General features: G+C 36.0%; 1 protein-coding gene across 4 annotated transcripts in view; it reads left to right on the top strand.

Moving 5' to 3' along the window:
* The first annotated feature begins 255 nt into the window (after positions 1 to 255).
* The window catches only part of LOC576349 (bifunctional 3'-phosphoadenosine 5'-phosphosulfate synthase), a 32,489-nt gene continuing 16,949 nt past the window's right edge, over positions 256 to 15,795 (top strand). Inside the window, exons 1-2 of one of the 4 annotated variants that reach the window (XM_030979025.1) lie at positions 257 to 380; positions 12,421 to 12,519. In XM_030979025.1, the coding sequence (XP_030834885.1) occupies positions 327 to 380; positions 12,421 to 12,519 (153 nt within the window). In that variant the 5' untranslated portion in view covers positions 257 to 326. 4 annotated transcript variants of the gene reach the window in all.

Raw genomic sequence — 15,795 nt, 5'->3', positions numbered from 1 at the left:
AGATGGGAGGGATGTTCGTATAACACAACATGTAAAACGTGGACAATAATTCAGTAAAATATTATAAGTAATAACAAATCTTATCTTAAAAGATTAATAACATCAATGAAATATTCAAAAGTATATAACCTGTCACTTTTAATATAATTATGTTATATTTTTGTGAAAATAATCCTGTTTATATACATAAATGATAAGAAAATCTTTAAATTATCAAATTGGCAATTTCAACTTTCACCAATTTCAGATAGCTGAGCATCTCCTGTCTACCTATCTTCACACACAACGCCCAATTAATTGCATTTTTTGCAGCAAGATAATCAATCATGAGTTTAAGTCCAGAGCATAAGAAGGCCAAGTTGTCGGATGTGGCATCTTCGGTAAGACGATTACTTTTTATTGTTTTTTATTGATTTAATCAGTTTGGTAATGCCGGTACTCGAGCAGCTGAGCAATGTACGGTTTGCTAAGGCAAACAGTGGGTAGACGTTGGCTTGCTCGTCCGTGTAGTTATGTAGGCGTGAAGCTGTGTGACTGTGCATGTGTCCGATTCTGTGTGGATGAGACTGAGAGTGAGACCATTTAAAACGCGATTAAACGACGTAGAACTGTATGGTGTTTGATATCTTGCATGGACGTTAAACTACCCTCCCCCCCCCCCCCCACTCAGTGTTATCAGGGTACGGGTATGCATGTTCCCTCCCTTTGTCTTTCTCTGGTGTGTAAATAAAGTCAATAGACATACACACAGCGGGCTGGACTTTGTTGCGTGAAAAGTGCCTCATTACCGATATTTTGGGAGCATGCGGTCCCTCCGACCGGATGGGGGAGCCTTAAGGGCTCTCTCGAAATGTTTTTTTAATGATATTATTCGAGAGAGCCTAAACGGCTCCCATACCCCTGCACGGAGAGTGCATGTAAACAAAACTCAAAAGTGGTCCAAAATCACACTTTCGCGCACCCGACCAATATTGGACAGTGGCTTTGATAAATTTTGTCGTAGTTTTGGTCTTAATTAGCGCTTTAATTTCAAAATCGGATCTAAAAATAACAAAATAAGAGCAATTTTCTTACCAGACCGATACAGCTCAGCTCCCTTTTCACGTGTACCGTGTGAATTCACGATGTCTACACAATGGTGATGACCTCTGACTAGCACTTCGTAAATGTGCTGCTTCCGTATAATGCGCTGAATAACACTCATACAGCGCATTATACGGAAGCAGCACAATTTACCACAATTACGGAAATGCCAGTCAGAGGTCATCACCATTGTGTAGACATCGTGAATTCACACGGTACACGTGAAAAGGGAGCTGAGCTGTATCGGTCTGGTAGAAAATTGCTCTTATTTTGTTATTTTTAGAACCGATTTTGAAATTAAAGCGCTAATTAAGACCAAAACTACGACAAATTTATCAAAGCCACTGTCCAATATTGGTCGGGTGCGCGAAAGTGTGATTTTGGACCCTTTTGAGTTTTGTTTACATGCCTCTCCGTGCAGGGGTATGGGAGCCGTTTAAGGCTCTCTCGAATAATATCATTAAAAAACATTTCGAGAGACCCCTTAAGGCTAGATGGGGGGGGTGGGGGTGGGGCGGGCGGTTTAACTACATACAATCAAATTAAAGATCTGTTTCATTGGATTCTACACAATCATGACAATCAGATACTTTTACTAAGTGAGACCTAGACCGAAAGCTTCAGTCTCAAAATCTGATATGGACTGCTTCTGTTGAGACTAAGTTCTAGTTCTAGCTCCACTAATCGCCTCTAGCCTAGGGCTAGGCTACACAGCGACTGAACATGTACATCGTACAGGTAAGTGATAGCTAGTGAGCTGAGACACGGGAGAGCTTCGGCCCCAAAGGGCTTTGTGAAGGGGCATAATTTATCGAGACTGAAAAGAAAGAACAAAAAAAAACTCTCTTCCCTTCAAATTAGGAATGTAGTTTAACTACAAATAGTAGATCTATTCTTTATTTGCATTATGTAATTCATGTTGAGACACAGAGATTTTCGGAAACCACTAAAAAGTAGCATTTTGAGAACTCAAAATATCCTGTACCTGTGTATTAGGCACACCCCCGACTTTCAATTTTTCCTGACGGAAAAAAGGTGCGCCTTATACACGGAGATTTGCGTTATATGAAAATTAGAAATTAAAAATAATAAGGCCTAGACTATGCATTTAGGGAAAGTCTATCAAAAACGGTTGTGTAGCATTGTGATGATTGCCAAACTAGACAAGTTGGAAACATTTGTTTCTAAACTACTGAACTGTAGCTGCTTTAGGGAAATGAGCATCATCCCTAAACAATTTATAGGTCTGTCATTTACTGTAGATCTGTATAATTTATTCATCATTGTTTTAGTGCTGTATGTATTCACATATTTATTAGCTTCTCTCAGTCCCTGAGTTTGCATGTCTACTGGATGATTTGTAAGTAATGCACAATTTCAGGAAGTCCTTTAACTTTAAGTCACTTAATATGAGACGGTAATCCACCTAAAAACAAGAAGAAAGAAAGCTAAAAATAATTGACTTGTAAACTCAGTGACAAATGCCTGCTTTTGTAGGTGTAACCTTAAAAACTTGACCAAGAATTTTAACTTTGAAAAGTATCGCTGATACCTCATTCAAAATCCCTGCTTTTTATGTGGGCAGAGTAGGGAAAAGACAAAGTGTGATAATAGTTTTCAGCTTTTCTAATTGTATATATGCGAAGGATGAAGGAGAATCACAAAGGAGATAACAACAAATATTTAAATGCCATGCAAGTGTTGTGCAGATGTATCTTTTAGTCCGAGAGAGTTCAACATTTTGATATGTGTATTTCTAGAATTTGACATCTGCTGGCCCTCCCTCTTTTCTTTTCTTGCGTGCTGAGAGCTAGAAGGGAGTTAACTCTCTTAAACTCTCTCAATACCGGTAGACAAAAATGTTCTTTAGTCATTGAAGTAATTAGGTACTTTAGATTACTTGCAGAAGAGGCAGGGTGATAAAAGTGTATTGTAGTTGTACCTCTACCAATTGTTCTCAAAGTTTTATGAAAGTTTACCATTATGTGATTATTCCAAACATTATTAGAATGGAGAGAAAAAAGCCTCAGAAATTCTTCATCTTTCTCAAAACTCACCCTTCTCTTGAGTGTAGTTTAAATGATTATCTGACACACCTCATCACCACAGTGATAACCATGATAGTGCTGATAAGCCCTGCACCTAACCTGTCATGTTATTATCACTAGAGGGCATGCTCCTATTTTAATCCCTTGTATTTAGTCACTGTGTTGACAGAGCTGTAATGGGAATGGAATAATGTTTACTCTATCATGTTATCACTACCTATGGATGTTTTTCACCAAGGTTTAAATTGAAGTGTAGTTTTTACTATTTATCTATTACTAACTGACACCTCCCCCCCCCCCCCCCCCATCTTGATTTACAGTATAATAATGAAGTGAAACTAAAAATGCCCTAATTTACACAATAAACATGCAGTTACAACTTTTAATTGCAGTATGATATTTGTGCAAAGAAAATCAAGTCTTTACTATTTGCTACTTAAGATACTAAGTAGACAATAACTCTTGGATTGATAACAGACATCATTGGTCTTTGCTCTAGCCTGGGGCGAGGGCATTTCATGAAACAATTAGTCAGTGGTTTTCACATACAATTTTATTGTCACCGACTTTTTTTCATGCCTCTGATTGGTCAAATTTAGTCAGCACTGACAGTTGTCGCCGAACAAATGTTGATGAAACGCCCCCCAAGTAGTCAATATATTTCCTTGGATTTTATTTATATGCATGCCCTCATGTACAGTACATATCCTGGGGTACACACTGGTATTTCTTATTGATTTACTGTATGCTGTATTTTGCAACTGAGGAAATTGGATTAAATGTCCCAACTTTAGAGCCGTTGTTTAGGCCTAGCCTTGGTGCATAGCTGCCAACCATTCAATTTTAGAGGAATGATTCCTATTGAGGGGTCTTCTTCAAGCTACTGTTTTTAATTCTAGATTCCTTTTTTCTGAAATACTCTGTGTGGAAAGTATACAAAATAGATGGTATTCCCCATTTGTCTTGAGAGATTGCTATTTTTTGCTGTGAAAGGCTAGCAGATACATTTGTATATTGATACCCGCCCCCTATTAGTGATGATATTCTACTAAGATGATACATGTAAATGGCATTAGGACAATGAAAAAAATACACTGGGGCTCAGGGCGAATTTGCCCCCGAAATGCCCAAAAGAGCCCCCAAAATCAGAAAAGAGCCCCAGTAAATTTGCATAGAGTTCAATGCAAACTGATTTTAGAGTGTGATTTTTTGCAGGCAAACTTGAAAAGTAGCCCCCGAAAAATAAATATTAATTTTTTCCCTGCATTAGGAAGCGGAATATCAAACAAATACGAGGTAGAAAATATTAGGTTTCACTGTTTCTATAAAACCAGCAAATTGCTCATGCACATACTGTGTAAATCTTTGTGCTATGCTGTGCTGTGATTTGAAGGTATTCATATTTTTATAAAATAACATTCATTGGAAATATGGACTGAACAACAAAATATTTGTCAATTGTGGAACAACGTGAAAAGAATGGGTTGTGCGCTTCTAGGCGGCAAATAATATTGGTTTTCTGACTTCTTAAAGTAATGGAAGAGGCATTAATATGATGACAGATGGAGCAATAAATTTCATTCAATTACATTATGAAATTTCATTCCAAATTTTTCCCAGCTACCACAACTACGGTAAGACCTATGTTGGTCGAAATTGAGAAAGAAAATGAAACTACTCTGTGGGTGCTTACATCAGTCACATGAGCAAAGTCCACTGCTGAATTTACTGATGAAGAATAAAGATCAAAAGGCTTTGCATCTCTAACCTTATCAAAATGTTTGCCCAGGTCTCATATTTCTCATCTAGGGGTGTGAAGGGTTTCAAGTTTGCACTTCAGGGGTGCAGAGCACAGCCCTTTGCACCCTAGTGAGTGAGAAATCATTTTGATGGACAGATTGAGACCTCCTGGTCATTATCCGCTATTTTTCTAGGTGGAAGATCGCAAAGTCAAAGGCCATCTCATTACACAGAATAAACATGTTTGACTTTTGTAGAAGCACTCTTAATAAATAGCTCAATTACTTTATATTTAGTCTTAATTGTATATATTTATTCTTAGATACAAAGTTCACAATTTACATGCATATTTACAGTAACTGCCATTAAGACAATTTAGGTAATGATGCAGGTACTACTAACAACTGTTTGAACAACAGGATACAAGATCAGATTGGATCTTGCAGAAAGAAACTGATAAGCCCTCAATATAGGTCATAAGATTTCTTCCCAGTTATATATTGAATGAAAGACATAGTGATATGGGCTTTCTCATCAACCTGTACATTAGTGACTTGAGGATTCATTTAAGATTTTGTAGAAACAAGCAATTGACACTATAAGGTAAATGCAGACGTTCAAAAGTGTTGATGGGGTCCCAAACTTGTAAACAGATTGACAGACCCCAAAGTCAACCATCTCTTACAATGTGTAATTAAAATTACTTTGATAGTCTATTTCAAAGTAAAATTACATTTCCTCTAAAGTGACTCGGTAACATTGTTGAAGGTTGATGAAAAAAATTGCTTAATTTTTGTATAAAATGTTATTTACTATATTCCTTCTACTATACTAACCCTCTGACATGCAAAAAATCCTGAACAAATTCTCAAACCACAAAGATATCTATGGTTTTCTTTGATGGCGTCGATGTGAGGCACCCTCTAACAGTGATTAAGTTTAACAGTAAATTCTCCCAACCATTTTTGAATTTTCCCAACCGTTTTTCCATGACAAAAATACATAAAACAGGCTATAAAAATCTGTCAACACTTAACTATCTGGAATGGAATGTAGAGCCGTTTTATTGCTTTTTGACGATTTACATTTACCTAAAATGTATGTAAGTTGTCCTTGTCTTGATGCTGAACAGGCTTTGCCAAGTAGCAGTATAGAAGTAGAATAATATAGTTGGGAGAATTAAGGAATCGATCAGATCAGTTTTTCCCAATTTGTACCATGAATAATGATCCGTTTTCACTCAAATTTTCAGATTATCTTTAATTGTACATCTAGCATTGAAGTCACTACCTTAGCACCACTATCTCTCATCTGAACAATGTTACAAAGTCCCTTTAAAAAGGGATCCTTATTGGCACCCCCCCCCCCAAGAAAAAATTGCCCAGAGCCCCTCCCCCAACATGTATTTTGAACATTGCTACTCATTGGGTCACTGCTAATGTTGAGAGCCAAAAGGGCATTAGGCCATATCCTTTGGTACAGGAGCAATGACCTTCTGGCTGTTAACTGATGAAGAGCTCACTTAAATACTTGTCTTCTTACATGTACTGTATGTGAAAATTCCATAGCGACTGATTCACTCATTATTTGATTTCCCGTCATGTACTCCAGATTCAAAGACTGCATACGTGAGTTTCAGCGACATACTGTAAACGGTGTAGATGCCCTGAAACTTCATCTTTAGCCCCAAGTTGTAATTGTATCAGTTCTTTGATTTATTTTTTATGTGAATGTAAAAGTATGAGAACCTATTAAATCCAATAAAAACTGCAATGCACACAGAGTCTCATTTTACAACTTCCAGTTTTGGTCTACTGTGGTGTAGTCTATGAAAACAAATACATTGCATATTACAGGAACATGAATGTGTTTTTGAATTTGCAATTCTTTTCTTCATTGAAGTTTGAAGGCTCAGTCCCATCATTGAGGTTCAAAGAAATTTAACCAAAGTTTAAAAAATTGGGCCATTATTCATAAAAACCTACCAATTCTTAGTTCCGATTACAGGAGCAGGTTGCTGATTTATGGAGTGCCAAGTGCAGTTCTCTGTATTCCAAAAGAAACATTTACAATTCCGTAAATAAGTGTACAAAAATAGCATGACATTTGTTCTTCTTTGCTTTGCAGGTACTTATGATGTGGTAAAATGTAGGATTGTAACAACAACTTGTGTAAAGTGTTTCCAGTTTGCACTGTGTTACTCATTTTCTGTGCCCCCCATGTGGGCAAGCTAATTACTGTGCCTTTTCAACGGACCAATCAACCTCTTTTTCTCTGGCAGTTGCTTGTGGAACACTTGCTAGATGATAGATATAGATGTTAACTTCATCAAAAAAGGTTCTGCCGTATAAAACCAAAAGAAATTTCTTCTTAATGCATCACTGTCATTCCTCTACAATATCAACTCTGCTCGTGCTTTTGCTTTCTCCAATGCTGGTATACATTCTACCTGACATGACATTACTGCTTGCTATAACCATGGACCTATTCCGATGCTATAACACAATTGCAGTACTCCAGAAGCTGCTGATCTCCAATGGAGCAGAGGAAGAAGAATAAGAAGAAGAAACTGGTTTCCATGTACTGTAGTAAAATGTTCCAAAAATTCAAAAGGGTCTGAACGCCAAGACTGCATGTGAGGGGTGGAGCTAAGTGTTGCTCTTTTGCGCAGAAACCCTTTGAACTTGGGCAGAACAAATCATACCTGTGAGGCTCACCTACCAGCAAATCAAATTGCAGAAACCCAGGCCAGCCTCTAGGCCTCTTGCCACCTGTTCCTGTCAAATGTGATTTTTGTTTTCTTCTTCCCACCAGTTTTCATATTGAAAAAGTGATAATAACAAACTTTTACACATTTGATCACTCGTTGTAGTGTAAATAATATCAGTGTTTCTAAAGGAATGAGGGTTGAATTGATTTTACCTTTCTAACTTTGAAAATGCACTGTCAACCCAGAGGCTATATATTCTTCATGAATTCAATATTTATAAAAAAACAAAGATGGCCAGATAACAAGGCTTGTGCACAGGTGTTGTATCTATTAGGAGTTAAAGAAAATACAATGTAAATAATAAATAAATAATGATGATGAAGAAGGAGAAGAAGGAAAAGGCAAAGGAGACAGAGAAGGAGAAGGCAAAGGAGACAGAGAAGGAAAAGGAGAAGAAGGAGGAAGAGAGAGAGTGGGAGAGATAGAGAGAAAAGAACAGCATAAAGCTGTGGAAGTTGAAAAAAAAAGGAAGACATATTTGTCTTTAAGACATCAATTAAACCCATTCAAATTTTCAGTTTGATTCTCTAAGGGTAGTCAAGTATGGTCAAGTGTTTGTTGAAAACATAATATTTGCCTTAACAATTGCAACATGGATCACACATATTATACATCTTGACAGTACATGAAGACACTACCTGTATGTATGGGACTACACCTCACTTTCTTACATATTCAGCCAATCGGCTTTACAGACATCCGTGTAGATTCCTTTCAAATTTTCCACTACGGCAAACAGTGGAAGAACTACATGTACGGTGAGAAGAATACTGCGCAGACACTTTCTATAAGTACTGGTAGTTCCAAATCCTTTTGAAATCTGAACAAAAGGAACTGTTTGGGGACCTACACAAAGGATGGTTTAAATTAACTCTTAAAGTGGGTGTTTGAACCTTTGGTTGGCATTTGACCACACCCTTTTCTTTACATAGATGTAGAATACAGTGCACAGCTTAAAAGTTCATGTAGACTGGGAGGGAAAAACTATTGTTTAAGTTCATTGAGGATACCAACACGTAGGTCACGGTTCTGTCACTTCTGTGTACATGTATGTCATGATAATCAAGTCATTTGATGAGTTACATGTATTGTACAATTAACATCTCAAATAATCACACTAGCTGAATACGTTTAGATGCAATCTTTAACGTGTCATATTATCAAGAAACAAAAATCAGTACTTAACAATTTTTCATACATGTATAGTACTTGTACATGTACTTTAACAAATAAAAAAACTTGGTAAGGGTATGAATGTAGTTGTTAAATACAATAGTCTCACATTTCAACATTTTCACCATAGTTTCACTATGAAAAGTACTAAAGTAGAACACCTTTCAAAGGCTTATCAAATGTAAGGAGCCAACCTATTGTTGATTTTTAAAAATAGATTAAATAAAAAAATTGCTCAAATGTTGGACTATAATGACCCCCTGTTAGTGTTTTCAACATCTCTCTCTCTCTCTCTCTCTCTGTCAAATTGAAGTACATGTAAGTTGCACTCTTTTTGCCTAAATGCCTTATCAAGTTTTGGGTTTTATTATAAAATAAGCTTTAATTATAATTAATCAGCAGTCTACATGTATACAGTCCAAAAATTCTTTCATGATTTGCATTTCAGACCACATATACATGTAGGGGCAACATATTACAAAGTATATGTTTCAATAGTTTTTTTTTCCTCTTTTCTATATTAAACATCTGAAGTCTCCTTCACAATCATAAACCTTGTAATCATCTTACATTTTATTTTAAAATACCACTCTTGGTGTTGGTCTGTTGTGACATATATGTGTGTGTGTCTTGTTTTATATCTTTAATAACAATGATCAGAACGTCAAGGAATTTGTCACAAAACCAGACTAGCGGGAGTCTGGGCCTGTGGAGGTCAGTGGGGCATATCGCTAGTCCGCTTTATAAAAAAAAACTTTCCCTATTGACTCAGTTCATATGCTCATCGATTTGAGTACACAATGCTTGTCTAGATCCATAGAGAAAGGGGGTGTGACCGTTAGCTTCAGGATCAGGAGAGCTCACTTTTGCAGAAGTATTGTGCTAGAACAGGACGTGGCTGCTGCGTTGGCTCTAATAGAAAGTTGGTAGAAATCTGGTCTTTCTTTTTTTGAAGCAAAGGGTTCTCTCAAGATGAGTACGAGTACTAATGATGGACTTGCAGTCAGTGAGAAGGTATGTCAATTTTGTAGGCCATCGTTAACTATTCACTGTAAGGTCGGAATTGCATCTTTACTGGTTCATGTGTATCTGTTCTGGTAGGCCACAGCCCATGAGACCAACACTCTCAGTCTCACTCGACTTCTGAAAAGTTATGCATGTATGTGGGTTCACAAGTCCGATGATCTGAATGTTAAGTAACTTATTTTGGGCTTTTAGAGTTGTCTGAAATCACAGAATCTATGGTTTCTATTGCTTTACACTTATTAATTTCTCCTTAAATTTTCAGTTCCTTGGGTTGTCAGTGTCAGGTTATTTTGTTAAATCTCCCCTTCTAGTGATCCCTAATATAACATGATCACAATTTAACATGCCTGTTGGTAACATTAATAAAATGAATAGTTTTTGTAGGAGAAAATAACAAGATCATGGTATTCAAATCAATATAGAACCTTCATGTAGGATTCTTTGTAATTCTAGCGCTCAAAAATATGTTTACACTTTGAGAATGATATACAGTAATGTTGAATATACCGTCAACTATCATACCTGCATGATTGTAAGCCGCAGCAAATATACATACCGGTACCCAAAGTTTGCTAATTATGTAGTAAGCCAGAGAAATTTTTCAATCATTATTCCACCTTATAATCGAGAGTAGGTCTGAGAATAAACACTTCAAGCTGTTGCCAAACCGCCAAAATTGGATATTTGTACCAAAATCCATTAAACTATTAACCTTGGGCCAATATGTTATAAATTAATTAGCAGCAGATGTTGGATTAGTCTCGTTATTAAATCTTGTCCATGTTTGCAAAGTGTTTGGCAAGGGGGGATAGATTGTTCATTGTAGCTTCAACACACGTAAACATTCATATCTCCCTGTCAAAAATTTGAAATCTTAGTTAAAGAGAACTGGAACAATCTGCACAGAGAAAAGAGAGAAAGAAAGAAGAAAAACAAACCTAATAGATGTCAGGTGTAGGAAAATTAATTAATTTGTTATGTACATGTAAGCAAAATGTGAAGGCACGTTGCTGACGTGGCTCAGATACTGGTAGTTAATGAATACAACATGCTGGTCTCTCCTTGGTATTACTCGCTTCATTGGTTAATCACTATCAACATACTAGCTCAGTAGCTGTGTGCAATCTAGTATTAGCTTGTGCACACTAAAGCATGTAGGTCCATATGAAGCTTGTAGGAAGAAATATTGTATTTATACAGAATCATGGCATAGCTAGAGGCGTGTACACTGTACACGCATGAAGAAAAAAAAACCCAATTGTAATCCTATTTTAAAACATTTTATAAGGCCTTGACCACTAATAGTTTTGTTTTGTAGAAGATATCCATGGGATTTGATATCAATTTGCGCAGAGTATGCAACCAACAACACGATTCTCTAGAACTTTATTTTGGTGGTAGATCGATTGTGCCGTTGTATTTTGTATTATTAATTTTGTATTTTTATTTGGCACTTCAACACATGCAACACAAATATACCAACTAGTTTTATAAAAAAGTTTGACAATAGGTTGAGAGACACTTGTGCACTTGCATGCCAGGTGTCCTTCAGAAGAAATAGGTCAACTGAATAAAAATTGACCCACATGCCCCCACACACCATGGCTCTACTTCATAATTTGTTTATAACAACTGCCACAGCGCTATGACAAACCGGCTCAAACCCAATCAGATACAAGGATTTCCAAAGCTTATAGCAATCTTCATATATATTATTGATGAGAAGTTGTATGAATCAGGGCTTAGCTTGAGTACAAAAGTATATCAGCATATAGTGTGGTTTACAGCATGAAAACATTACATTCTTATATGAAGTTCAAGTTTTATTTCCACATCTGATTTAAAAAAGCACAAGTACAATTTATATGCATACATTAACAGACGTTAAAATAAAACATCTTCAATTTAAATCATAATGTTGTGGGGGAAAAACAAAGGCCAATGGCCTATCAAGGTTATTATAACTTTTAAAGGTAGGCATGAGTAAAGAAGTAGATGTACTGTGCATTCCCCAGCCCCAGTCCTAGATGTACATATGTACACTGTAGTCATGAAGCCCTCATTACTCGCTTAGTCTATGGACATGCAAACACCCTTTAAGATAGGAAGACGGCAACCTATTGTTATGTAAAGCTATGGATCAATACTTGATCACCCAGCTACAGGATAGTTTGAATGAACTCTGAAGCTTGAATGCAAACAGTTCTCAAAGTGGGAGGGGCCAGTCCTGCCAGTACCACGTCACCACCTAATACATGTATACTGATACCACTTATCCAGATATCCCTACCTGCACTCTTGAACACACTAATATATAGGCAGCCCCTGTTGTAGAGCGTACCTTTGAACTTTGCTGGTACTTGATTGTCAGGGTATTTAAACCCTGAAACTGTTTCAGGGTCCTTCTCTCGCTTTCTGCATAGACCTGTGGAACCACCGGCAGTGCTGTTCGCATCAGCCCACGTCAGAAAAGAAGAAAACAAATTTGGAGATCGATCTCCGGAATCTTAAGTACGTCTAAACTCTGGTTCGGAGACCGCTTTTTTTGAGCCCAAAACCTTCTTTTCGTTATCCTCGCAGTGTTCGGCAAGTGACCAAGGAACTTCTTCCGAAATGACGGATCCATCGGCAGGCAAGATAATCAACAACAACAACCCGGACCCCTATGGCATCAGAGTGGTGGGTTTTTCAGCTGTTTCGGGCTACTTTTTGAAAAAAAATCATCTTTGTATTGTCTGCTATTCTTCATCCCATGTACTAATCAAAGGCCTCATCTTTTTCATTCCTTCTAGCATTCATTGTGAAGATGTTCACATTTTGTGCTCGATGCTCTCAACATTATATATCTTGTGCCTTAATTCAGTTTTTCAGCTGTTTCGGGCTACTTTTTGAAAGAAAATCATCTTTGTATTGTCTACCGTTCTTCATCCCATTTTCATCCTTCCTCTAAACTACAATATATACTAATCAAAGGCCTCATTTTTTCATTCCTTCTAGCATTTATTGTGAAGATGTTTACATTTTGTGCTCGATGCTCTCATCATTATATATCTTGTGCTTTAATTCGTCGTGGTGACTGTCTTCTAACTGTCTTTATAACATCTCTGTTCCCTACAAATTGTTCTATATCTTGTAAAAACTTGCAAAGATTATCGTTGCTGCTCATCAAAATTTAACCTTGATAGATTTGTTTAATAACCCAAGAAAGGAAGAGAAGGAAATTTAATTCAAACACAGACTTAGATAATTGCTCATTGTTTCTCATCCATGCAGATAATTTTGTGTAACTGTTGCTGTCATTAAAAAAAAAATTGTATAGTGATGCCAATTTGTAATGGTACTTAGGTAGTTCTATCTTCCTACATTGTAATCATATATACAGTTAACAGCTAAATTAATCATACCCCTCGTAAATTTGATGTTTTTTATGTATTTTTTTTTTTTAAACTAAAGAGTGAAAGGTTGACTGGTTGATTTAGGGCCTTTGAATATTTCTAGCTGTAATCTTTGATATGTCACATTATTACAAAAAAACTAAATCAGGAAAAATAAATATTCATTTACCTAAATTAAAGTTTTAAAAAATTAAAAAACTTGGTAAGGGTATGAATGTTTTAGTTGTGAACTGTACATGTATGTACTATACATGTACATTGTAGGCACTACTTTATTGTCAGGGATCTATACTTTTAAAGGTAATACAAAGTTTTGGTATGGGGTCATGAATTTGGTTCAAATTAACATATTGGAAGCATATGCGATCTCACAATATTCAGTGATCGTTGTCGCGCTTGAAATCGAGTCTAAAGTTATGAAATTGTAAATAATAAACTCTTTTTGTTGTATAGCTCCCTCTTAAGGTCAAGATATTAATTAAGCTAAAAAACAATGTTTCTTGACTAAAATAGACCGATTGGCTATTCACTTCTGAAAATTATGTATGACAACTACATATTCTGAAATGTTCATGGTCGCAGCTACCATTGTATGGCCGTAGGCGCTATTTGAAATTTATCAAAATTTACCGGGAGCACCGGTAAATTTTTATATTCCATTTTTCTTGAAAGCAGAAATGTTTTAGGGGCTAAATTTGCTAGTGCTTATAATACATCCACAGGGGCATCCAAATATATCAAAATTTTGAAGAATCACTATCCAGCCAATTTTCAATATTTCCCAAAACTTTGTATTACCTTTAAGGGAGGGGAAATTTTGAGATATGTTGTTTTCAAAGCCAAAGATTAATTTTCTCCTAATTAATTTGTCAATCAAGAAATAACACAGGGCAAACAATAATTTTAATTGAAATCTGGATTGCCACAATTCATTATCTATCTAATCATATGTGACAGAAGTAGGGGTCAGAGGGGACAGATTCCCCCCCCCCCCCCCAAATAATTCAAGTTGGGCAAATTTGCTTCTTGCCCCTCAAAGGGGCCTCCTCACAAGAAAATTTTTGCGTGTAATTATGTTACATTTACAGGGATATTTAATCAGCTTTCAAGTGCTCTAAAATGCAACCATTTAAAAATCAAAATTTCCTCACTCTGTTGCTACACTCCCTCGAATATAAGAGTTAGAAAATTGGGTTTTCTTTTATTTCCAGCTGAAAGATGCAAAGTATTTTTCAATTTTATTTCATTACAACTAGCATCAACTGTCCATTCAAATTACCCTTGGTGCAATTATCTCTGTCAAGATTGATCCATTAAACATATTATTCCTTCTTTTATTTTTTATTTCAATATTTTGTTTTTACTGTTTAGTCAGGTACAAATGGTTAGCCAAAATGATCTTTTACAAGTTATGTATCCTCTTCGATTACCCATTTCTGCCTTCTTTTTTATCATCATTTCGGCTATATTATTGGCTTAAACTACATTTCATTTTTGTATATTTGAATTTGACCACTTTGACGTTCTCTTTATAAGTGACAAAAATGTAAAAAAATCACTTCTTCTTAGACAACTTACAATGTAGTCTCGCATGTACTATCATCAAAGCTTATTGCTTTTGATAACTTACATCTTCATTCTACGATTTCATATACATTCTATATATTTTCTACATGTATTTACATACAGTTTGCCCAACGGTATACATTGCATTTTACACATTCCTTTGCTACATACTTGGATTATACAGTGTACAAATGAACTAGAGAATGACCAACCCATTAATTTGAAATATGTTTCATTCAATACACAAAATGATCAACCAGCATAATTTTCATTTCAGGAAGGCATTAAACAAATTTTCTCTGTCAATATATCATTTTATCTACCGGTACACCTTTTAGATTATAGTAAATTTGTCATAAATACATTAAGCTGGTACTATCCCTTAAATTGTACAACATTGTGAGGGTAGTATCGTAGTATTGTGTGATGCAGGCGTAATTTTATTACCTTTGAACTACATGTAGGTAGATAAGATACACCCATATCCTGCTTAAGATATATGTAATGGCATGTTCTTACAAGCAATACTTACCTGCATTTGTTACTTCTACAAAATGTGTATACCTGCAAAAACAAAAAGCAAGCAATTAAAACACTATGAATAGACAGGAGGGGGAATGAACTGACACGTTTGATGTCTCATTGCATCTCTGCTTATTAAAATACTGAGGTATCTATAGAGAATGCAGTTCAATGAAGCTGGTAAGGTTTCCCTCCGAATAGTTCAGATATGAAATTTCTTCATCCAGGGCCTCCATCTCTTAAAGAGTTTCGAGTGATTTGAATGACTCGCAACTTGAAATTAATCGCAACTCCTATCTCTAAAGTACACAGTTGCGATTAATTTTAAATTGTGATTGATTTGAATCAGTCGTAACTCTTTATGATACAGGGCCCAGCTTTAAAAAACAAAAAACTTCAGTACTACTTTTGCTGTTTATTATACTCTCATACAGTGTACGTGTACAGTATGGTACCCTTCAAAAGTACTTCA

This window comes from Strongylocentrotus purpuratus, unplaced genomic scaffold (genome assembly GCF_000002235.5).
Source record: "Strongylocentrotus purpuratus isolate Spur 01 unplaced genomic scaffold, Spur_5.0 spur5_scaffold_10, whole genome shotgun sequence".
NCBI classification, from domain to species: Eukaryota; Metazoa; Echinodermata; class Echinoidea; order Camarodonta; family Strongylocentrotidae; genus Strongylocentrotus; species Strongylocentrotus purpuratus.
The sequence above is the reverse complement of the archived record's forward strand: the minus strand, read 5'-3'. Positions and strand labels throughout refer to the sequence as shown.